Source organism: Ruditapes philippinarum, unplaced genomic scaffold, assembly GCF_026571515.1.
Source record: "Ruditapes philippinarum isolate M1 unplaced genomic scaffold, ASM2657151v2 ctg790_1_1_1_1, whole genome shotgun sequence".
NCBI classification, from domain to species: Eukaryota; Metazoa; Mollusca; class Bivalvia; order Venerida; family Veneridae; genus Ruditapes; species Ruditapes philippinarum.
This window is the reverse complement of record NW_026859737.1, coordinates 259,081-285,659: the sequence shown is the minus strand read 5'-3', so window position 1 is coordinate 285,659 and position 26,579 is coordinate 259,081. Positions and strand designations below refer to the sequence as shown.

General features: G+C 33.2%; 1 protein-coding gene across 6 annotated transcripts in view; it reads left to right on the top strand.

Annotated features, from left to right (window-relative positions):
- Positions 1-542: 542 nt before the first annotated feature.
- The window catches only part of LOC132757731 (coronin-1B-like), a 52,221-nt gene continuing 26,184 nt past the window's right edge, over positions 543-26,579 (top strand). For 2 of the 6 annotated variants that reach the window (XM_060749109.1, XM_060749108.1), the window contains exons 1-3: positions 13,157-13,328; positions 24,575-24,769; positions 26,062-26,178. In XM_060749109.1, coding sequence (XP_060605092.1) covers positions 13,245-13,328; positions 24,575-24,769; positions 26,062-26,178 — 396 coding nt within the window. In that variant the 5' untranslated portion in view covers positions 13,157-13,244. Of the gene's footprint in view, positions 639-2,495; positions 2,561-4,340; positions 4,476-13,155; positions 13,329-24,574; positions 24,770-26,061; positions 26,179-26,579 lie in introns of those variants that run through there. The other 4 variants (XM_060749111.1, XM_060749110.1, XM_060749113.1 and 1 more) reach the window with 4 other exon arrangements.

The window sequence follows — 26,579 nt, the reverse complement described above, 5'->3', positions numbered from 1 at the left end:
CTTATCTTGCTGTCATTGAATCCTGGTGACATGTCACTTATCTATCTTTCATTTAAACATGATGACATGTCACTTATCTTGCTGTCATTGAATCATGGTGACATGTCACTAATCTATCTGTCATTGACTTATTGTGACAATTCAGATGTAGTATTAAAGCTGTCATTTATTCACACTAGCTGTCATTGAACTATGATGGCATGTCCCTAATCTTGATGTCTGGTATGTCACTTATCAAACCATCATTGAAGTATAATGACATTGTAATAATCTAGCTGTCATTAAAACATAATGGCATGTCAGCAATTTACCTGTCATTAAATCAATATGACATACATGTAAGTAATCTAGACAAATGCCATTAATGAGACTGGATTAATAATGAGGACATTTGAACAAGTGATCAAACTGAAGATGAACCATGACGTACGTCACATTATGATATTTCACACACACAAAAGGTTTCATCACAAGAATTCTAGGTTAAAAACAAAGCAGCGCCGATTCAGTAAAAAAGCCCGATACTTTGACTTCTTTGATACGTTGGATGAAGGCCGTTAGTGAAACCATTCCGCATGATATCAACAAAATCGATGAAGTGAAACCCGTAATAACTTTCATTTGATTTCTGTGAATAAGTAAGTAGTTTGCTGCGCAGTTAGTACACTGTCATAGAAATATTAACTCATTTGTTAGGTTTTCACTTGTGCAATCATTTTTTGTATAGCTTAATAAGAAATAATCATTGAAATGTGCAGAATTCACTGACGGTGACGATATACATAGTACCCTCGTGCAGATTATCCTGAGATTCATTGAACATTGTCAATCCATTATTTAATGCCATTGCCCCCTCAGGGGCGGCGAAATCAATTGTCCGTATTGCCCAGGTTGTCCCACAGCCTGTACGGACAAGTGGAAATTTTCTTAAATTTACTACATAAGTATCATACGGACAAGTAAGGAAATGTTTCAAGTAAAAACGGACAAGTTAGTCAAAATCAGATTTTGCCGGCCCTGCCCCTAAAAAAATTTGCAGTATGCTGAACATTTATTATTTTTTCATTTCAATGGATATGATTTAATGTTGATAATATTAACATAGTCTTAATCTAGTGAAATCTAAGACTAAGTGTGTTTTAAACTTAGATTTGACAGCATTTTATTTCTAAGCTATGCCCCAATGGTATCCACAGCCTCCTACTTCCACCTGATCGCCCCCCCCTCCTCCTCACTCTATTCCTCAGCTGTCCCAGTTGGAACTGTAAATGGGTCAATCTTGCTACAAAGTCATGATGGTTGCATTAGTGTTAGTCTGTAAGTAAAGCTGTTTACAAGGGTTATTGATGCCCCTGATAGTACTTGTAGGACCACATCTAAAGGTATCTTTTAGTATACTTAAAGTATCCACCCAAGTGAAAAGTACTAATTGATAATAATAAATTCTGAATGGCCCCTGAGAATTAACACTTCAAAAACTGATGACTTTAAACATTTTAAGTAACTTTTTAAAACAAAAAAACAACACAATAACAATGATTTTAAACACTTTATTAGGAGGATTTAGCCTGTTGATTTCGGGAAACACTATTGCTAACATTGCTAATTTGAGAATAAAAGGGCAATTATGTAATAAAATTGAGAAAAGATGATAATATTTGTATAAGATAATATTTGCCATTTTGCAACAATTTGAAAATGGAAACGGGGTGCAATGAACGCTTGATTATAATTTCAAACCTGTGTAAAATCTGCTTCAAGTTGGTACATTAATCTGGTTAAAATGCGCAAATACCATTTAACTGGATTAAAACTATTTTGTATTTTTTTAAACACTATTACGTGTTTGTAATTTGCGAAAAATCAAGTTTTTCTGGAAGGTAAAAAATGAATGTCGAAGACAAAGTCACAATATTATAAGAAATCTTTTTTGAAATTTTGAATTTTTTTCTGCCTTTTTGTGAAAAAAAGTGCAATTTTGAATTGTGAAGGGGCCCCTGTTATACAGGGCTTCCATTAAGGGAAGTTTGGGAGTCATTTAATCCTTGATTTTGGAGTGTGACTTCCAAAATCAAATACTTTTTCTTCTTTGCCTATATAATGTGACTTCCAATATCAGAGATTTTGCAGTGTCTGACTTCCAAATTTTGGAACTTAGTGGAAGTTCTGGTTATAGAAGGTAAAATGCCCTGACCTCCCTCCCCTTTCCAACCATTGTTGCTTGGGCATAAGCCCTAAAGCCATACCAATAGAAATGCATGTCACTGAATGAATACTTTAAAAGCTTTAAATTATAAGGAGGTTTTTTATCCATCATTTTTTGCCTTGGTTTAGCCATATTGAAGCCCTTACTTTCCTACTTGAAACATATTATTTTAATAAGAAACATTAAAATGGATACAAGTTTTCAGGCATTTATTTGCTTGATGTTGATGATTCATTGATATAAAGTGTCTGTGAATCAGTGAGTAAATCAGGTTCTTGTATTGTTTCAGGTCTGTGTAGGAAGTGATACACAACTATATGCTGCTGTAGATAACATAACCTTTTTTAAAAGAAGGTAATTTTATATTTATGAAACATATATTGTATAATGTTAGGATGAATCTTGTCATAAATCATTCCTAAATCTTGATGTATATTGACTATGTTTTGCAGGTGTTTTTCTCCAATAATTAGGGAGAGGCTTTAGGGTTCTGATTTTGAGAAGAATTATTGCTAAAATTGCTTTTTTGTACAGTGGCACAGAGGTAACAATGCCATCTGTATGTTTTTATTAATCTCATGCACACAACATAGTATCTCGTGCACACAAGATAATAAAGTTACTATGTTGTGCACACAAGATACTATGTCATGCGCACAGGTTACTAAGTTGTGCGCACCACATAGTAACTCATGGGCATCTCCATGAGTGGGCAGGACATAGTACATGTATCTCGTATGGCAAGATGAATAAAAACACACACATGTGCCATTGTAGATTTTGGAAAGTAAAGGGCTAATTAAAGTTTGTATTTTTTTAGAAAACTGCATGATTTTAAATGAAAATTTCTTTGGGAACGGGCTTTTTGTGAAAAATGCCTATAATGTTGAAGATTCAGTAAATTAGACTTAAGTGAATATTGTATGATTCAAAATTTTATTATTATTCAAATATAATTTGAAATTTTATGATTACCTAAAAATGAAATTAACAAGCAGCGATTTTTTTTCCCTGTATAAGTGGTACCGAGTAACGGACCCATTCACAATCACAAACGGACCTTCACAATTTTCAGACTGGGTCCCACGGAGCCGTTCTCAGACTGGGTCTGACGGAGCAGTTCTCAGACTGGGTCCGACGGAGCCGTTCACAATTCTTATGAAATTTCACAATTCTGATTAATTAAGCCTTTAATAACGTATTATTTCCTCTCTTCTCATAATGATGCTAAAATTTTGCCTGTTGTGCTTTGTTTATCTTAAAATGTGTTTAGCCAACCATGATTTCCGGTGCATTCGCCCTTTAAATTTTCGTACTGTTTAAATACGAAACTTCTAGGGACGAATCAATACTGAAACAAGCATCTGGTAATTTTTGTAAACATCATTCAAAATGTCTCGTAACAGTAAATATTACGTTAAAAAAATTATATGTTCTTACTGCTTTATAAGATATTAACAATCTTAATTAAAAAATTCACAATTTGTTAAGAAACAATGCTTTTTTCACAATTTGTATGGCACCGGACCCATTCACAATTCAGGGAAAAAAATCGCTGATAAGGATTGTTTTTTGTAACCAAGAAACTTGTTATGTAACTAGGAATTTTATTCCATGGGTTAAAATTGTTATTTATTAATGATGGCATATAGTAATGAGTTCTTTTTGTTCATATTTAATCTCTGATTTATCAATTCCCATTCTCTCCTTGTTAAATTTACACAAGAATTTTTAGTTACCCTTGATTGTGGAAGTGATTAAAAAATAAAGAAAGGAAAATATTATTCTTGTATTTTTATTGTAAAATAAGAAATTTTTAGAATCTTTCAAAAATATTTCTCTATCATTAGTTAACAATTTTGTTATTAACTATAGAAATTTTTAATAGGATCAACTAAAACTTTTTAATTGAGACTTTAATGCTGAATTTACAATACCAAGGTACTTTGTTTTCAAATATTGTTAATAAAAATTATTGTTTGTTTTTGACCCTTTTTCTGCTGAAACAAACATCTTATGGACAGTCTTTGTTGTTGTTACTGGCCAAAAAGACCAAATTAATTCATTTAATACACTCATTCAGCAGGATAAGGGTTAAGGCAAAATGTTCACATGGATTTTTGTCAGTTTTCTGTTGTTTCTTTTACAGTTAAGTCTTTAGTGTCTTAATTCCAAACACCCTTGAGCACATAGTTTGAAGTGATTTAGAAATAGAGTATAGAAGGGTATATAGTCTGTTTCTTAAAGAATGCACTCTTCAGAAAGGGAGGTAATATGTTCAGTGTTGTTAGACGCATGCTTGCCATGTTTGAACTTCAGCTCAGTTTATGTTGCAGGCAATTTATTATTGATTATATGTTGCAAATTATTGATTTTGTCATTTGGATTACCTCCCTTTTTAAAAATGTAAAAACGACAATATTTTCAAGTTAACACACAACTTGGTGGGAGCAGTATTAATTTTTTGTGTGTAACAGCATGAGGTTATTCTTTATCAAGCCTATTATTATGCTTATAAAAAGGGAGATAATCTTTAATATCATGTTTTTGTTGATAAGCAAGGGAGTTAATTCTTGTTAAAAAAGTGTGTTTGTTAAAGTGGATTGTTTTCTGCTTTGTAAAGAGTTTTGTTTTTATTGCCAGAATTCTTTAATTGTCTTGACTTTTTTCTTTTAATTGAATAGCTATGTTCATGATTTGATTTTTGTTTTGTTTGAAAAGTCATACATATTGCTTCTTATTGTCATAAGATTGTTATGAAAATTTCATTGCTTACCCAAGGTGGCTGGGTTCACATAATTAGTGTTCATTCATATAGAAAGTATCACCTGAACTATTTAATATTATTGATTTCATGAAAGCATCAGTAAGTTATTGATATTTTCTGCTGTACTGTGAATTCACTTAAATTTGTGGGCATGAAATTTCATGGGCTCTCAAAAATTCCTTGATTGTCTGTTTTTGTTAAAGAAGTAAAATTCAAATAATGCTAATCTTGACAGCAGCTTGAGTCAAAGTTTGTTCCGTTTTAAATTCATAGATTGACCAATACACTAAAAGCATGAAAATTTAAGAGCCCCACAAATAATAATGATTTTGCAGTACCAGTAATCAATGTCATATATGTTTTCATAGCATGCATTTAATATAGTTGCCCAGTAAAAATCAATGATTTAAACCATTCTTCTGAGGCTATGGACTCTGCCTGGAAAAATTTAATGTTGATATTTACCTTCCTAAATTTCGTTATAAGAGTTGTCGTGCATTTGATTAATAAAACTATAGAATTTAAGGATAAGTTAGTATAGAGCATGGTTAGACTGCACAATTTCAGTCAAAGTTTTAGATGACAAATTTTTATTTAGTTTAACATACATGCAACTACTTCGTTAATTGGGAAGTGATTGATTCATCACAGTTTAAGAATGGGTACTCATTATAGTAATAACTTATCGTAATATAAGTACGTGGAACTGATAATCAACCATCGATTGTCTCCCTTGCTTTGAATAAAAGAGTCATTTCAAAAATGCCATGGTTTGTCATAGACTGTTATTATTGAATGTTTGTGATGATTTATCTCTGATTATCTCTGCTCATAAATCATGGATAATCTCCCTTGTTTAATATACAATTCACCATCACAGCTGGATATAATGATAAGAAAAATCCATTTCTGAAATATTTGAAATATACAATCATTAGGTCACATAAACACATCATGATTGTTACTGACAGATCTTAAGACTACAAATTTTGTTTCAGTTTGATTGTGTTGGGAGCTATTAGCTTTTTAAACAAACTCAGACCAGTCCTGTACCTTAAACCAACTAGTACAAAGCAGAGTGTTACATTTCTTGCTCATGGAAACAAAGGCTTGCTCCTGATGGGGTTTGAACCCACGCTGTCAGCAATCCTTAGATTAGGCCAACATTTTTTTATAAAATGTTTTACGGGACCGCCGACCGTATTTTTAGAGAAAATCAAATAAAAATAAAAGTTCATTTAAGAACTTTTATTTTCATTTTGTCCGCCGACCTGTCTTACCCACTTCTGTCAAAATTAAAAGTTACTCGGTAAGGTACACGTTTTTCACTTCAATTGTTAACGATACTTAACTGTAGAATCTTGGTAAAGCAAAGGAACTTGCTTAAAACAAATGATTAGTTAATCCCTTTGATGTTTACAAGAATGTTACAAAAGGCGTAACAAAAGGGAAGGGCAATAACTTAACAAGCTTGTAATAAATTAACCCGTGTGAATATCACGCGACACCGGGTGAAGAAAGTTCGCGACACCGGGTCTCGCTTTGGAAACAATATTAAGCATTTTATCACACATGATAGCCTGCAAAAGCTGTTAGAAAGCACAACTGGGATTAAAAATCCATTGCATAAGTTGATTTGAATCATCTTCACTTTCAGAACAGTTGTAAAAAATTAAATGGGCACGGGATCAAAGCCGTTGATCGGTGTCAGAATGAAATATTTACTCGATTTACCACGGAACATGAGAAAACTTTGACACATTAAAATTTAGACTCATGTATAGGTTTTTATAAAAAATATAAGGGGAAAATCTGGACTTGCATTTTACTCAGACATATCGGGGAAAATCTGGACTTGCATTTTACTCAGACATATCGAGAAAATTGAGTAATCGAAATTCAACTCATACGAGTTCTACTTACATTGTAGAATCTAAGATTTATTGTTAGTAAGTTGAAAATAAAAAAAATCTTTATTATGAATCTTTGAAAACAATTGATTAATTTATAATACCAAAATAATAAATTCCTTAAAGTTCTTTGGTGGACAGATTTTTTTTGTTGTTGTCTAACAGTCTTGTTGAAATACAAGGCTTGTTTATAATTTAACACAGTCATCTATAACATTTATTAAGTTTATATTTTTTCATGACCAGTAGACTAAAGGCAATAGTTATGTGTATTTCAAGAAGTTTTTTTACTAGATCAATATTGAGAAAATTGGCCTTTTTCTATGTAAGATTATGAGCATAAGTCCTCTATGACATTTCTGTAAAAATTTGCCTGTAATAAATTCTTTGCAGAAAACCCTGATTTTGTAACAATGTATGCCATTTGATTTTCTATTTACTGTCAATGACTTTCATTTTACTAATCATTTGAAATATGAATAATTTCAGAAATTGCAAATTTTTTGCACATACAGAACTTACTCCTCTTAAAGATAATTTGAAGTTGTTGATTTAATTTAAATTTACCTTGTGAAACTGTCATTGTACAGTATTATGTTTGTACCTCTGTGAATGGTGTCTGACCTTAAATCACTCTCCCTGTGTGATGTTGTTGATAAGAATCCTGTCAGGAACTTAATTTGGATTCCCATGAGGAAACTATCAGTAAGCTTATAATAGGTTGGTATCACTATAATCAGGTTGCAAGCTTGTGTCAGTATTGTAAAGCTTGAGAGTGGCTTGGCTACTCTTGAAATGAAGGGACTAAACAATGAATTTGGAGTTTGTGTGGCAAAAATGCGCCCTATTAAAATGCGAAAAGATAAACTAATACAAATTCTAGACCAGCATTTAAATATTTACATAAAACAAAAGCAAAAGTGACTTAAAACATTCTTTTTTTCAATTATTTTGTTAAAAATCATGTCAAAAATATTTTCAAAACTATAAAATCATTGATTTTACGATTAAAAAATCTGTTTTTGGAGTGTTAAAATAATGTTTGAAAATAAAAAAATTTCACCTCATTTGTCATTTTATTTTTATTTTGTGGTCGACTGATAAAAAAATTGAATTTTATTTTTATTTTTATTTATCCCCCCCGACCCAATTTTTTTAAAAAAAATCCCGTAAAACATTTAATAAAAAAATGTTGGCCTAATACTAGTCCAATGTGGTAACCATTTAACCAGGCTGCCACTGTTTAAGTTTTGATTGACTAATTTTTTAAGTAAAGGAAAAAAGACACTGGGAAATAAAGCATGAATGGGAGAAGATTGTATTTCGTTATCCTGAATAGGCTAATTTTATTGGAGACACCAGAAATATATTTGAGCCATGTTTCATAAGTGATATAGTATTAAGATAAAACAATACCAGCAGTGTTAGTTTACTGTGTATGTCACATTCCTGTCTTATCTATACAAATGTTTACAAAATACTCAAATCTTAATTTCACACTTGGAAAGTAAACAAACACATATATCATCGGCTACCCAATATGTCAAAATTTAACAATCTTCCATAAACAAGTGTGCAGATCTTAACTTACTGGCCCAATTTTTCTTTTAAATAATCTATAGTTTATATCAAGGAATCGCTTCATTAAAAATTGATTTTCAGATATTTTTAACTGTCTCATTTTTTAATCTAATTTTTATAGTAAAAAACCAAGAATTTCAGCTGTTATGAATACTTGAAGAGAAAAAAATGGTCCAGTTCTTAACAAAGATCAGGTTATCTAGAAGTGACAATATAGATAATAACAATGCAATTTGAATTAAATGCATAATACGCACAATGCAATTGATTTAAAAGTATGATTATATACAATGCAATTTATTAAAATGTATAATATACACGATGCAATTGATTTGAATGCATAAAATGCACAATGCAATTGATTTAAATGCATAATATAAAAAATTGCAATTGATTAAAAGGCATAATATGCACAATGCAATTGATTTAAATGCATAATAATTTTTATAAAAAATTGCAATTGATTAAAAGGCATAATATGCACAATGCAATTGATTTAAATGCATAATAAAAAAAAATGCAATTGATTAAAAGGCATAAAATGCACAATGCAATTGATTTAAATGCATAATATAAAAAATTGCAATTGATTTAAAGGCATAACATGCACAATGCAATTGATTTAAATGCATGATATAAAAAATTGCAATTGATTTTAATGCATATGTGCAATGCAATTGATTTAAATGCATAATATAAAAAATTGCAATTGATTTAAAGGCATAATATGTACAATGCAATTGATTTAAATGCATGATATAAAAAATTGCAATTGATTAAAAGGCATAATATGCACAATGCAATTGATTTAAATGCATAATGATTTTTATAAAAAATTGCAATTGATTAAAAGGCATAACATGCATAATGCAATTGATTTAAATGCATAATAAAAAAAATTGCAATTGATTAAAAGGCATAAAATGCACAATGCAATTGATTTAAATGCATAATATAAAAAATTGCAATTGATTAAAAGGCATAATATGCACAATGCAATTGATTAAAATGCATAATATAAAAAATTGCAATTGATTTAAATGCATAATATGTGCAATGCAATTGATTTAAATGCATAATATAAAAAATTGCAATTGATTTAAAGGCATAATATGTACAATGCAATTGATTTAAATGCATGATATAAATCAAAGCACAGAAGGCGCTGAATTTGTTTGGGTCTCAGAATGTAAGAAAGGTGCAGGTTGTGAGATTATATGTATAGTGCCACCAATGCTTTCCAGCGTTTTAATTGTAGTAAATTGGCTATAAGACTAATTGCAACACTGATATTCAATCCAATGTTTATTTGACTTTAACAATTTGAAAAAAATGAGTTACCTTTACTGGGATTTGAACTCCAGACCTCTCGCTTCCTAAGCGAGCCCGAAAACCCTTCAGCCACGGTGAATTTATATGTGAACGGCCTGAAGAAAACCATATTATTCTAAATTAGGGCTTGTAACGACTTTAACTGTTGTTTAACACAGATGTAAATAATCCTGGAGCTTACTATAAGCATGTATATTTATAAAGAATCAAAGGGCTGCAAGTTCTGTGGTATTTTCTGATCTTTGCAATCTAAATCGTACTGTATATCTGTATGCATTTTCCTGTATTATTTTATTTTTATGTATTATAACTCATTTTGCAAGGCACCAGAATTTGATACATAATAATACATACGGAATTCTGCATAACTAGAGATGCATCAAAAAATCATTTATGTTCATTTTTTACGACAGCCACACTTTATCCTTGCATATCATGGCTACTTTCTTAACAAAGACACTTAAAAATGAATTAAAAAAAAAAAAGTTTCCTCGACTGGGATTCGAACTCGAGACCTCTCACTCACTAAGCGAGCGCGTTACCACTGTACCACGGAGAAGTTATTTAAACATAGTCTGATTAACATCAAGTCATTCTAAATTTAGAACTTGCATTGCATTTCGGGTTTGTAATCCTTATTAATTTCGAGGTATTTTGTTCAGGATAAACCTGCTGTTGTTTAAAATTGAAGTAAATATTTTAGCGAAAATCTTCTCGCCCAAACAGTCCGACATGTAGAATCTATATATTCCACTACTCGGTTTGTGTAGTATTCGGTAATGGACATCGCTAAAAATAGTATTTTCATTGATAAAATCATATTCATCCGCGTAATTTGTGATTGTTCATTTATTGACAATTCTATAAGCCAACGCTATTGTTTAACTTTGAATGCGTTGTAATTTGTTGGATACTTGTAACAAAATAAAATATTTCTTTCTTTTAAATCGCTAGTTTTAAGCTGTTTTGAGAACTACTTGTTGTTAGGTTTGTCGTAAACTTCTGTGTCAGAGATTGAATGTCCGCTTGGTATTTACTTATTTTCGATCAGAAAATACAATAAAACAATATTAGAAATCTTCGACCATTCGGGAATTACTTTGCTTAAAAATTAATGCGCCTGTCTTTGACCATCTTTACGCAGTGATCTCCCCTGAATTTTTCGGCGTTACTGTACATACAAAAGGGAAGTAACCGCTTTAAAAAAGTGGACTACTTTCGGCATTTGCAATTAACAACATTAGACTCTGAAATTTCGCTACCATTATTTGTTTGGTCTGACGACCCAAACAAATAAAAATTGCAATTGATTTAAATGCATATGTGCAATGCAATTGATTTTAGTACACAATATGCACAATGCAATTGATGTAAATGCATAATATGCATAATGCAGTCAAATTAAGTACATAATATGCACAATGTAATTAGTTTAAAGCATAATATGCACACTGTAATTGATTTAAATGCATAATGTGCAGAGTGCAATTGTTTTAGATGTATAATTTGAATTGCACATACATGAATGTTGAAGTGGTAAAGGAATAATAAACGATACTATTTATAAAACATGAATTCATTATATATGTGATATCATGCTTCTCAAAGTCATATGACATACTTTGATAACCTAATATACATATATTAATTGATAATTTATAGAATTGAAAAATGAATTCAATATTGGCACATGTTATTTTCAATAAATATTTTGTTTGTTTTAATTCCATCATTTCCATTTCAAATTTTTTTTATTGAAACTGCCCTCATAACTCATTGCTCTCATTGAGGCTGTTAAAACTCACATTATATTATTTGACCAGGTTTTTTATTTCCATTGTCATTTTTGTTTTATTAATAAGTGCATCTTGTCTAGAGCTGCCTAGTTCTGCAGGAGTTACTCCCCTTGGACTTTAAGGAGTTACTTCCCTTGGACTTCTAAGAAAATATTTGAGTGTTATGAGCAAGATATTGGTATTGGTTTTGTAATGTTAGTACTAGAGATGTTTTCATGTTTGTTTTAAGCAGCATAGATTAATGTTGCATGCTGTTTTTATTAGCTCACCTGTCACAAAGTGACAGGGTGAGCTTTTGCGATCGCTTTTCGTCCGGCGTCCGGCCGTCCGTCCATCGTCCGTCCGTAAACTTTTGCTTTAAATGACATCTCCTCATAAACCACTGAGCCAATTTCATCCAAACTTCACAGGAATGTTCCTTTGGTGGTCACCTTTAAAAATTGTTCAAAGAATTTAATTCCATGCAGAACTCTGGTTGCCATGGCAACCGAAAGAAAAATCTTTAAATATCTTCTTTTAAACAACCCTAAGGGCTAGAGCTAAGATATTTGGCATGAAACATCTTCTAGTGAGTGTCTACCAAATTTGTTCAAATAAAAGCCCTGGGGTCAAAATTGGCCCCGCCCCAGGGGGTCATTGATTTTCCCTATATGCATATAGTAAAAACTTAAAAAATCTTCTTTTAAAGAACCCAAAGAGCTACAGCTAAGATATTTGGCATGAAACATCTTCTAGTAAGTGTCTACCAAGTTTGTTCAAATAAAAGCCCTAGGGTCAAAATTGGCCCGCCCTGGGGGGTCATTGATTTTCCTTGTATGTGTATAGCAAAAACTTAAAAATCTTCTTTGAAAAAACCCAAATAGCTTGAGTTTAGATATTAAGCATGAAACATCTATAAGTAAATATCTACAAATTAAAGGCCGGGGGGTCAAAACTGGCCCTGCCCCAGGGGTGTCATTGTTTTTAACTATATGTGTATAGTAAAAACTTAAAAAATCTTCTTTTAAAAAACCCAATGAGCTAGAACTTAGATGTTTAGCATGAAACATCTTATGGGTGTCTACCAAGTCTGTTCAAATAAACAAATAAAAGCCCTTTGGTAAAAATTGGCCCGGGGGGGGGGGGTGCTATATACAGGTGAGCGACCTCAGGGCCATCATGGCCCTCTTGTTTAATTATTGCCCCATAAAGTGATATACTTATTCTGCCATCATTATAAGAAATGAATGAAAAGGTTTTAATAAAAAATCTTATGGGTAAATAATTTGATTTATTTGGTTTCTGTGGCAATTTATTGGTTTGATTTATACTATTTTAATTCAAAGGGATAACCATTGATCTTGTTTGATGCTCATGTTTTTAATTATTAAACTAGAAACAGAAACTAAGAAATGCTTTTACATTATGGCTACAACAAAGAGTAATAATGAAATATAAAAAAAGGAATAGAAAAACCTCACTACAGGTTAATGAGCTTGAGACACGTGTGTTTGATATATTGAATTATTGATGACACACTACTACCTGGTATGGGGATATTATACAGCAATGTCTGCGATGCGTTTCACGAGCTCGCATTTAACGAGTTTAATTTCCAATCAGGAAAATGTTACGGATCTGTACAGTGTAAAAGACCTTGGAGCTAATAAAGAATGGAAAATGGATTTTATACCATAAAGGATACAATAAGATACTATGAGAAATTGTTCGGAAATATTGAATTTAGCAATAGAAAGGTAGTTTGTTTTTCAGGGCAGGCATAATGTTATTTTGACTTACTTGCCGTCTGGTTTATGAACTGTTATCTGATTTATATCTTTATTAGTCTGTATTGTATTTATAAAGTAATTTCTGATAAAATTACACTTGTCCGTACTTGCTGTTGGACAATCTGGGCAATACAGTCAATTTGTTTTGCCGCCCCCATTTTTAGCTCACCTGTCACAAAGTGACAGGGTGAGCTTTTGTGATCGCTTTTCGTCCGGCGTCCGTCGTCCGTCCGGCGTCCGTCGTCCGTAAACTTTTACTTTAAATGACATCTCCTCATAAACCACAAGGCCAATTTCATCCAAACTTCACAGGAATGTTCCTTTGGTGGTCACCTTTAAAAATTGTTCAAAGAATTTAATTCCATGCAGAACTCTGGTTGCCATGGCAACCGAAAGAAAAAACTTTAAATATCTTCTTTTAAAAAACCATAAGAGCTAGAGCTTAGATATTTGGCATGAAACATCTTCTAGTGAGTGTCTACCAAGTTTGTTCAAATAAAAGCCCTGGGGTCAAAATTGACCCTGCCCCGGGGGGTCATTGATTTTCCCTATATGCATATAGTAAAAACTTAAAAAATCTTCTTTTAAAGAACTCAAAGAGCTATGGCTAAGATATTGAGCATCAAACATGTTCTAATAGGTGTCTACCAAGTTTGTTCAAAGAAAAGCCCTGGGGTCAAAATTGGCCCCGCCCCAGGGGGTCATTGATTTTCCCTATATGCATATAGTAAAAACTTAAAAAATCTTCTTATAAAGAACCAAAAGAGTTAGAGCTAAGATATTTAGCATGAAACATGTTCTAATAAGTGTCTACCAAGTTTGTTCAAATAAAAGCCCTGGGGTCAAAATTGACCCCGCCCCGGGGGGTCATTGATTTTCACTATATATGCATATAGTAAAAACTTAAAAAATCATCTTTTAAAGAACTCAAAGAGCTATGGTTAAGATATTTAGCATCAAACATGTTCTAATAGGTGTCTACCAAGTTTGTTCAAATAAAAGCCCTGGGGTCAAAATTGGCCCCGCCCCGGGGGGGTCATTAATTTTCCTTATATGTGTATAGCAAAAACTTAAAAAATCTTTTTTGAAAAAACCCAAATAGCTAGAGTTAAGATATTAAGCATGAAACATCTTTTAGTGAGTGTTAACCAAGTTTGTTCAAATAAAAGACCTGGGGTCAAAATTGGCCCCGCCCCGGGGTCATTGATTTTCCTTATATGTGTATAGCAAAAACTTAAAATCTTCTTTGAAAAAACCCAAATAGCTAGAGTTTAGATATTAAGCATGAAACATATTCTAGTAAGTGTCTACAAAGTTTGTTTAAATAAAAACCCTGGGGTCATAACTGGCCTGGCCCCAGGGGTGTCATTGTTTTTAACTATATGTGTATAGTAAAAACTTAAAAAAAATCTTCTTTTAAATAGCCCAATGAGCTAGAGCTTAGATGTTTAGCATGAAACATCTTCTTATGGGTGTCTACCAAGTTTTGTGCAAATAAAAGCCCTTTGGTTAAATTGGCCCTGCAACGTTTGGGGGGGGGGGGGTGGGTGGGGGTTGGGGGGGCCTATATACAGGTGAGCGACCTCAGGGCCATCATGGCCCTCTTGTTGTAATTTTTAGCTCACCTGTCAAAGTGATAGGGTGAGCTTTTGTGATCGCTTTTCGTCCGGCGTCCGTCCGTCCGTCGTCCGTCCATCGTCCGTAAACTTTTTCTTTAAATGACATCTCCTCATAAACCACTAAGCCAATTTCATCCAATCTTCACAGGAATGTTCCTTTGGTGGTCACCTTTAAAAATTGTTCAAAGAATTTAATTCCATGCAGAACTCTGGTTGCCATGGCAACCGAAAGAAAAAACTTTAAATATCTTCTTTTAAAAAACCATAAGAGCTAGAGCTTAGATATTTGGCATGAAACATCGTCTAGTGAGTGTCTACCAAGTTTGTTCAAATAAAAGCCCTGGGGTCAAAATTGGCCCCGCCCCGGGGGGTCATTGATTTTCCCTATATGCATATAGTAAAAAGTTAAAAAATCTTCTTTTAAAGAACCCAAAGAGCTAGAGCTAAGATATTTAGCATGAAACATGTTCTAATGGGTGTCTATCAAGTTTGTTCAAATAAAAGCCCTGGGGTCAAAATTGGCCCCGCCCCGGGGGGTCATTGATTTTCCCTATATGCATATAGTAAAAACTTAAAAAATCTTCTTTTAAAGAACTCAAAGAGCTATGGCTAAGATATTGAGCATCAAACATGTTCTAATAGGTGTCTACCAAGTTTGTTCAAATAAAAGCCCTGGGGTCAAAATTGGCACCGCCCCAGGGGGTCATTGATTTTCCCTATATGCATATAGTAAAAACTTAAAAAATCCTCTTTTAAAGAACCAAAAGAGTTAGAGCTCAGATATTTAGCATGAAACATGTTCTAATAAGTGTCTACCAAGTTTGTTCAAATAAAAGCCCTGGAGTCAAAATTGGCCCCGCCCCAGGGGGTCATTGATTTTCCCTATATGCATATAGTAAAAACTTAAAAAATCTTCTTTTAAAGAACTCAAAGAGCTATGGCTAAGATATTTAGCATCAAACATGTTCTAATAGGTGTCTACCAAGTTTGTTCAAATAAAAGCCCTTGGGTCAAAATTGGCACCGCCCAGGGGGTCATTGATTTTCCTTATATGTGTATTATAGCAAAAACTTAAAAAATCTTCTTTGAAAAAACCCAAATAGCTAGAGTTAAGATATTAAGCATGAAACATCTTTTAGTGAGTGTCTACAAAGTTTGTTTAAATAAAAGACCTGGGGGTCAAAATTGGCCCCGCCCCGGGGGTCATTGATTTTCTTTAGGCCAACATTTTTTTATTAAATGTTTTACGGGATTTTTTTTAAAAAAATTGGGTCGGGGGGGATAAATAAAAATAAAAATAAAATTCAATTTTTTTATCAGTCGACCACAAAATAAAAATAAAATGACAAATGAGGTGAAATTTTTTTATTTTCAAACATTATTTTAACACTCCAAAAACAGATTTTTTAATCGTAAAATCAATGATTTTATAGTTTTGAAATATTTTTGACATGATTTTTAACAAAATAATTGAAAAAAGAATGTTTTAAGTCACTTTTGCTTTTGTTTTATGTAAATATTTAAATGCTGGTCTAGAATTTGTATTAGTTTATCTTTTCGCATTTTAATAGGGCGCATTTTTGCCACACAACTCCAAATTCATTGTTTAGTCCCTTCATTTCAAGAGTAGCCAAGCCACTCTCAAGCTTTACAATACTGACACAAGCTTGCAACCTGATTATAGTGATAGAACAACCAACCTATTATAAGCTTACTGATAGTTTCCTCATGGGAATCCAAATTAAGTTCCTGACAGGAATCTTATCAACAACATCACACAGGGAGAGTGATTTGAGGTCAGAAACCTTAACCATTCACAGAGGTACAAACATAATATTGTACAATGTCAGTTTCACAAGGTAAATTAAATCAACAACTTCAAATTATCTTTAAGAGAGTAAGTTCTGTATGTGCAAAAAATTTGCAATTTCTGAAAATTATTCATATTTCAAATGATTAGTAAAATGAAAGTCATTGACAGTAAATAGAAAATCAAATGGCATACATTGTTACAAAATCAGGGTTTTCTGCAAAGAATTTATTACAGGCAAATTTTTACAGAAATGTCATAGAGGACTTATGCTCATAATCTTACATAGAAAAAAGGCCAATTTTCTCAATATTGATCTAGTAAAAAAACTTCTTGAAATACACATAACTATTGCCTTTAGTCTACTGGTCATGAAAAAATATAAACTTAATAAATGTTATAGATGACTGTGTTAAATTATAAACAAGCCTTGTATTTCAACAAGACTGTTAGACAACAACAACAAAAATCTGTCCACCAAAGAACTTTAAGGAATTTATTATTTTGGTATTATAAATTAATCAATTGTTTTCAAAGATTCATAATAAAGATTTTTTATTTTCAACTTACTAACAATAAATCTTAGATTCTACAATGTAAGTAGAACTCGTATGAGTTGAATTTCGATTACTCAATTTTCTCGATATGTCTGAGTAAAATGCAAGTCCAGATTTTCCCCGATATGTCTGAGTAAAATGCAAGTCCAGATTTTCCCCTTATATTTTTTATAAAAACCTATACATGAGTCTAAATTTTAATGTGTCAAAGTTTTCTCATGTTCCGTGGTAAATCGAGTAAATATTTCATTCTGACACCGATCAACGGCTTTGATCCCGTGCCCATTTAATTTTTTACAACTGTTCTGAAAGTGAAGATGATTCAAATCAACTTATGCAATGGATTTTAATTCCCAGTTGTGCTTTCTAACAGCTTTGCAGGCTATCATGTGTGATAAAATGCTCTAATATTGTTTCCAAAAGCGAGACCCGGTGTCGCGAACTTTCTTCACCCGGTGTCGCGTGATATTCACACGGGTTAATTTATTACAAGCTTGTTAAGTTATTGCCCTTCCCTTTTGTTACGCCTTTTGTAACATTCTTGTAAACATCAAAGGGATTAACTAATCATTTGTTTTAAGCAAGTTCCTTTGCTTTACCAAGATTCTACAGTTAAGTATCGTTAACAATTGAAGTGAAAAACGTGTACCTTACCGAGTAACTTTTAATTTTGACAGAAGTGGGTAAGACAGGTCGGCGGACAAAATGAAAATAAAAGTTCTTAAATGAACTTTTATTTTTATTTGATTTTCTCTAAAAATACGGTCGGCGGTCCCGTAAAACATTTTATAAAAAAATGTTGGCCTTATATGTGTATAGCAAAAACTTAAAATCTTCTTTGAAAAAACTCAAATAGCTAGAGTTTAGATATTAAGCATGAAACATCTTCTAGTAAGTGTCTACAAAGTTTGTTCAAATAAAAGCCCTGGGGTCAAAACTGGCCCGGCCCCAGGGGTGTCATTGTTTTTAACTATATGTGTATAGTAAAAACTTAAAAAAAATCTTCTTTTAAAAAGCCCAATGAGCTAGAGCTTAGATGTTTAGCATGAAACATCTTCTTATGGGTGTCTACCAAGTTTGTGCAAATAAAAGCCCTTGGGTTAAATTGGCCCTGCAACGTTGGGGGTTGGGGGGGGGTTGGGGGGGCCTATATACAGGTGAGCGACCTCAGGGCCATCATGGCCCTCTTGTTTTTTTTCTGAACATTGTTCACCGATATGGTCTGTTTGATTGAAATGTGAAATGTAATAGACAAAGTGTGGGATAAATCTGATGCACTTTGTAAATATTTTATGTTGAATGTTCAAATGTTTTATTGCACTGTGACCTTAGATTTTGATTATGATTATGCTACATAATAAAAGTGTGCCGCTACCTTGTTTTAGTCACGTGCATAAAAAATTATCTTCTCCGATCTTGAACACCTTTTATATCCCTTTTTAGCTCGACTATTCGCAGAATAATCGAGCTAATGCAGTCACCCATTTGTCGGCGTCGGCGTCCCTGTGGTTAAGTTTTTGTATGTGAGCTGGTATCTCCATAACTACTGAAGGGAATGGATTGAAACTTCACACACTTGTTCTCTGTGATTATCTAAGATGATTGGCACAAGTCCCATAACTCTGAATTGTTTTATTTCATAATTATGCCCCTTTTTCGACTTAGAAAATCTTGGTTAAGTTTTTGTATGTAAGCTGGTATCTCCATAACTACTGAAGGGAATGGATTGAAACTTCACACACTTGTTCTCTGTGATTATCTAAGATGATTGGCACAAGTCCCATAACTCTGATTTGCTTTTTTTCATAATTATGCCCCTTTTTCGTCTTAGAAATTCTTGGTTAAGTTTTTGTATGTAAGCTGGTATCTCCATAACTACTGAAGGGAATGGATTGAAACTTCACACACTTGTTCTCTGTGATTATCTAAGATGATTGGCACAAGTCCCATAACTCTGGTTTGCTTTTTTTTATAATTATGCCCCTTTTTCGACTTAGAAATTCTTAGTTAAGTTTGTGTATGTAAGCTGTTATCTCCATAACTACTGAAGGGAATAGATTGAAACTTCACACACTTGTTCTCTGTGTTTATCTAAGATGATTGGCACAAGTCCCATAACTCTGATTTGCTTTTTTACATAATTATGCCCCTTTTTCGACTTAGAAATTCTTGGTTAAGTTTTTGCGTGTAAGCTGGTATCTCCATAACTACTGAAGGGAATGGATTGAAACTTCACACACTTGTTCTCTGTGATTATCTAAGATAATTGGCACAAGTCCCATAACTCTGATTTGCTTTTTTACATAATTATGCCCCTTTTTTGACTTAGAAATTTTTGGTTAAGTTTTTGCGTGTAAGCTGGTATCTCCATAACTACTGAAGGGAATGGATTGAAACTTCACACACTTGGTCTCTGTGATTATCTAAGGTGATTGGTACAAGTCCCATAACTCTGAATTGTTTTATTTCATAATTATGCCCCTTTTTCGACTTAGAAAATCTTGGTTAAGTTTTTGTATGTAAGCTTGTATCTCCATAACTACTGAAGGGAATGTATTGAAACTTGAAGAGTTTTGTACCTTTTCGGACAATTTTATGTATTCATATAGGTAAGCATTATTATACTCAATGAAAACCCTTGTGACAAATTTTCGAATAGTCGAGCTTTACTGTCCTCCGACAGTTCTTGTTGCCTGTAATAATAATTTATATTGACTAAAACAGAAATTGATCACCCTTTTTACATAACATTTTGTAATACCATCAGGCTCCATGCTGTTGGTACACGTAGGTCAATTTTAGTATTGAAATCCCTTAAACCATTGAATGGACTGTTCCAAAATCAAAGCCGGTTGAATCCATTACACAAATTCAGGTTAAATTGATACACTATTGTTTTTAGCTCGACTTTTCTATGAAAAGGGGAGCTATCCTACTCGCCCCGGCGTCGGCGTCGGCGTTGGCGTCACACCTTGGTTAAGTTTTTCGTACCACCCCACTTTATTTCAGAAGTATTACAAGTATGGCTTTGAAACTTACCATACTTGTTCACCATCATAACCTCCATCTACAGACAAGAGTACATAACTCTGTCAAGGTTTTTGACAGAATTATGGCCCTTTTTTGACTTAGAAAGTGTATTGAGCTTGGTTAAGTTTTTTGTACCACCTCACTTTATTTCAAAACCATTGGAGGTATTGCTTTGAAACTGACCATACTTGTTTACCATCACGACCTTCATCAACAGACAAGAGGACATAACTCTGTCAAGGTTTTTGACAGAATTATGCCCCTTTTTGACTTAGAAAATACATTGAATATGGGTAAAATCCACTTATTGCCTTAACCCTTTGAGATATTGCTTTGAAACTTTTAATGCTATTTCACATCATTACCCCCATCTGTACGCAAGAGAAGGTAACTCTGTCAAGGATTTGTTTTAAAAATTAAGGCCTTTTATCGACTTAGAATCTTGGTTAAGTTTTTAGTACCAGTCCACTTTTTTGACTGAACTGTTTGAGATATTAATTTGAAAGTTGGAATACTTGTTTACAATCATGATTCCCAAACATGTCCAGGAGAAGGTAATTCTGTCAAAGATTTTATTTGAATTATGGCCCTTAACTGTCAATGTTTTGTATTATAGGCAAGCACTAAAAAACTTAAAAAATCTAAAAAAATTCATTCCTATCCACTTGTTCACTTTACCATAAATTATGTCATATAAACATTGCTGTAATATTCAAGGGTATCAAACAACTAGTTCACTTTAAAAATACAGAGATTCTTGTATTGCCTTTTACTGCAAAAACTTTTTTTATTGGCAAGCAATAAAAAAGTCGAGCGCGCTGTCTTACGGACAGCTCTTGTTCTCTATATTGTGGATCAAGAAAAAATTCTGCCATATAGTATTAGAACATTTATTGATTTAATCATTTATGTTGCCTTTTATGATGTTGTCTGGCAGGACTGTATTTGTGTATAATTCACATGAGTTTATCATAACCCTACCACACTACATATCTTAAGTGGACTGGTCCATCTGTCAATTTGGACAAAACTGTTTATCTTTTTTAAGGGAAATTTCAATATACCGGTACTTACTGACTGTGATTAACCCATTGCCAGATATATACGCCTTTCTACGCCTTTTTCACCCCCCCCTTTTTGCCTTCTCAAATGGTGAAAAATTGCCTTATCTAGGCCCCAAAGCACTTGTTTTTGTTTGAGAAATGTTATTTAAAAAATTCACCACTTTTTTGGCGCCGTCCCCCATCCAAAAGATACATCAGGGGGTTGCCAGAAGGGGGATATGCCCCCTTCTGTTTGGGGGGTTTGAAGGGGGGCGGAGTCCCCCTCATCGCAAAGAAAATTTTGGACTTGTGAGAGGCTAAAAATAACCCCAGGTCGATCATAAGGTAACGTGTAACCAATGCTGAAAAGCCTTTGACTCTATCTCAATCCATTGAGAAGTGGCAGCACTTTAAAATCAATTTTGATAGAAATAATCAACGCAAAATAGTGATTTTTGGCAATTTTCAGATGTCCCCTAGTTGCCATGGTGACAGGAAATTTAAGACTGAGCATGTTGTTACAAAGGCAATGGTCCAGTCAACATTTGTGCCAAGTTTGATTAGTATTGAAGCAGCTTTTATCGTTTTATAGCAACTTGAACTTGTAACGGGAGACTTTTCAATGAAAACAGCCATTTTTCATAAAATGCTCATGGGGTAATGGGTTAAAAAGCAATCAGTGCAGTCATGGCTGAAAAAAAATTGCCTTTTTAAAAAAATATCATATGTTTCTCACAGTAACTTGTTATTTTACTTGCTGGCATAAATGTGAACTATTTAAAATTTCCATTCTCTTTTAACCAGTGAGAGACTTTAAGAAAAAAAATAGTTATAACAATATTGTAAAGTTTTATGCAAACATACATAATAGTTTTAAGTAGTTGCTATTCATAAAGAAAAAGAAAATATTTATTGAAAAGATTGCGATATTATAAAGGTTTCGACTGTGATGTAAACTTTTAATCAGGTAGTTTACAACACTATGATAAATAGTTGTATATTAAATAACTTCCTTATATCTACATGTACATGTTTGTATGGATGTCAAGTAAATAGCAAACATATATATATTTACATGTACCTTTTTGATATTTTAGATGCATTGAGAGTCCCCTCACCTGTTGAATATTTGTAATGAATTTTTGTTGCTTAGAATTTTGATCAATCCAAGTTGAAGTGATTGGAATACCAAAATACAAAATTTAAGTTACTAGCACAAAGTACAAAATTTAGCAATGTCAAGTATAAGAATAAGAAAAAATGATGAATGAAAAATAAAAGAACAAATGAAAAAAAAAAATTCTATATTTCTTAAACATCCTTGTTGTTCAAGGTGGTTTTCTTCCTAGTAATACAAGGACGTGATTATGAGTAGACAAGGTGTTGTTTACATTCGAATTCGAATTGGTATTAGGAATACATGCCAGTAAACAAGTCATCTTTAAATGCAAAATTTTGAAACAGATTCATTTAACAATTTTTTTATATCCTTGGTCGGTATGTTGCATTTTAAACATCTTATTTGTTGCAGTGTGTTCAAGCTTTGCTTGTAATAATGCGAACCACCGACGTTCCGTAAGCTAGCTGGATAGCTTCCTCATATGAAAGACAGGGACTTCAGATTCTTTCATGTGAGGAAACTATCCAGTTAGCTTAAACCCCAGTCACACTAGAGCTTAAGATTACTTGCGACCACCGGCGACTTGTAAAACTGACGATCATCAGCGATTGTCTGCGACCAAAACCATTTTTGCACGTATTAATTTACTTCTGCGACTATCGTAAGACCAGTCATCATTGACAATCGCACGACAGGTCATAAGCAAACGTACGATGGTCTCAAGATTGCGTGGGATTACTTACGACTACCCGTGACCTGTCATGCGATCACCTACAACTTGTCGTACGACCATCACACGATAACTAAAGACTACTCAAGATTATCAGTGACTAGTGGCAATTTGTAAAGACTGTCGTAAGATTGTCGCACTTCTGAACGACCATCGTGCGACAGCCTAAGACCTTATAAGATCACTAGCGACCTGTTTGATCGCAAGGAGGTTTTTGTGCAAGCTCAAAAACCTCTCTACGACTGAAATTGGTCGTGGGACCTAAATAAGATAACCTGCGACTGTCAAAGATCACCGATGACCGTCGTAAGACGTTTTAAAGATTGTCCGCGACCAGAGGTCGCTGGTGATCGTGAAATGGCCTTCACTGGTCGTAAGCTCTAGTGTGACTGGGGCTTTACGGAACGTCAGGTGGTTCTACTCTGGTGCCCGTTTGTGCCTGAAATAATGCACGGAAGGGCACCTGAGGTCTTCCTCCACCAGTAAAGCTGGAACGTCGCAATATGACCTATACTGTGTTGATGTGACGTAAAACCCAAATAAACAAACAAATAATGCAAAGGAATTAATATATAAACAAGAACATGTACATAAATTAAGATCAGCTAAAAGTCGAGTAATTTGTTGAAAAGTTTGAATGTAAGGGAAGTCTTATCTTATTTAATGATATAAAAGATTGGATCAGATTGTTATGTTTTATGTTAGTTTTGATGTTTATTAAATTTGAACATGATTCTTCAATTAACAAGGTGATGTTTTGAGGATTAGGAGTTAAAATGATGTACCTTAATGTAGACATAGGAAGATTTACATTAGTTTTGCACCTGTAATGAATGAAAATTTCATTTAGAACATTTAACAGTTTGGTCTCAATCTCATTTTACCTAATAGAATTGTTGATGTGTTTCTGATATTCTTTAGCCTCCACTTTTCTAAGCAAAACCAGAGCTAATAGTTGTCCTGAACCATATTGCAGCCTTAGGGTTGATTAATCTTTTTGGTTAAGTTTTAACGTTTAATAATGGTCATGAACTTTGAAGTATATTACACTATGTACCAGTAACTTTTAATATTCCGGCACTGAGGAAAGTGGAGTACAATGCTCCTCTGGCAGCTCTTGTTAAAGATATATGTTTATGTTGCATATCTGAAATTTACATGTAGAAACAATTCAGCAAGATTAATGTAAGAGGTCACATTCATTCCGTAAATTTAAATTAAAACTTAAGATTATTCTTTTTTCATGACGTTACTTCATCTTAATATTTGTTAAGAATTTATCGGAATATTGTTGTTTGCTTCAGATGGCGTTTCGGATGAGGTCCTCCAAATTTCGACACATTTACGGAGATGCCCACAGGAAAGAGAAATGCTACGAGAACATACGATTGACGAGAAACGCACATGACAGTAACTTTTGCGCTGTTAATCCAAAATATCTTGCCGTTGTGACGGAGTCATCTGGTGGCGGAGCTTTTGTTGTATTACCTTTAGCAAAAGTATGATCTTGTCTTTTTGTATAAACAATAGAATAAATGTTTAGCACACAATTGTGAGAGACTACAACATTCAACCAAGCTTCTAGTGTTCATGATTATAAGCTTTTTGGTATGATGGTTGTATGCACTTGTTCTGTCTGAGCAATAACAGCTTCATATTTTATAAAGGAACGATGGTCATATTTCATCAGTCTTTTGACCACACTTTGTTCTGTCTGAGCAATAACAGCTTCATATTTTATAAAGGAACGATGGTCATATTTCATCAGTCTTTTGACCACACTTTGTTCTGTCTGAGCAATAACAGCTTCATATTTTATAAAGGAACGATGGTCATATTTCATCAGTCTTTTGACCACACTTTGTTCTGTCTGAGCAATAACAGCTTCATATTTTATAAAGGAACGATGGTCATATTTCATCAGTCTTTTGACCACACTTTGTTCTGTCTGAGCAATAACAGCTTCATATTTTATAAAGGAACGATGGTCATATTTCATCAGTCTTTTGACCACACTTTGTTCTGTCTGAGCAATAACAGCTTCATATTTTTATAAAGGAACGATGGTCATATTTCATCAGTCTTTTGACCACACTTTGTTCTGTCTGAGCAATAACAGCTTCATATTTTATAAAGGAACGATGGTCATATTTCATCAGTCTTTTGACCACACTTTGTTCTGTCTGAGCAATAACAGCTTCATATTTTATAAAGGAACGATGGTCATATTTCATCAGTCTTTTGACCACACTTTGTTCTGTCTGAGCAATAACAGCTTCATATTTATAAAGGAACGATGGTCATATTTCATCAGTCTTTTGACCACACTTTGTTCTGTCTGAGCAATAACAGCTTCATATTTGATAAAGGAACGATTGTCATATATCATTATTTTTTTGACCACACTTTGTTCTGTCTGAGCAATAACAGATTCATATTTTATAAAGGAACGATTGTCATATATTATCAGTCTTTTGACCACACTTTGTTCTGTCTGAGCAATAACAGCTCCATATTTGATACGATTTGAAGCAAACTTGTAATATAGCCTATATTTCTAGCATTTTGTGGTTTCGGCATTTTAATAACTTAAATAAGCATGGCCATCATACATTGCAATTTGGTGACTCCTGGGCTAAAGTAGCACTTATTTCTCTTCTTGACCTGTACGTTATATGTCAGATTATTTTTTATGTAGCATAATTTAATGTAATTGAAAGGTTTTTGTTTTGTTTTTATAAAAATTTGTATACATGTATCAGACTGTATTAAATTATTATTTCTTTTTCAGACTGGTAGAGTAGATATAAATGCTCCGAAAGTTTGTGGCCATGCTGGTGGTGTGTTAGATATAAAATGGAGTCCATTTCATGATGATGTGATAGCATCCGGTTCAGATGATTGCACTGTACGTGTGTTATTATATTTAGCTGAACTTAATATGACCTTCATGACCTTATTATAATACTGCATGTTTATAATGTTGATACATGTATTAGTAGGTTATTAATTGTTAGGATTGTACAATCTATATACACGGTTACTGTGAATATACAAATTGATTTTGATTTTTCTCTAAATTAACAATTGTGCTGCATTAAAGAATTTTTAAAAAGATATTTGACAGGTTATATTGCCCTGTACAACTGATAGACATATTATATGACCAGTTTGAATGATTGGCATGTTATATGATCCAGTATGGGGCGTCCGTGGCCGAGTGGTTAAGGTCGTTGACTTCAAACCACTTGCCCCTCACCGCTGTTGGTTCGAATCCCGACAGGGACTTTGGATTCTTTCATGTGAGGA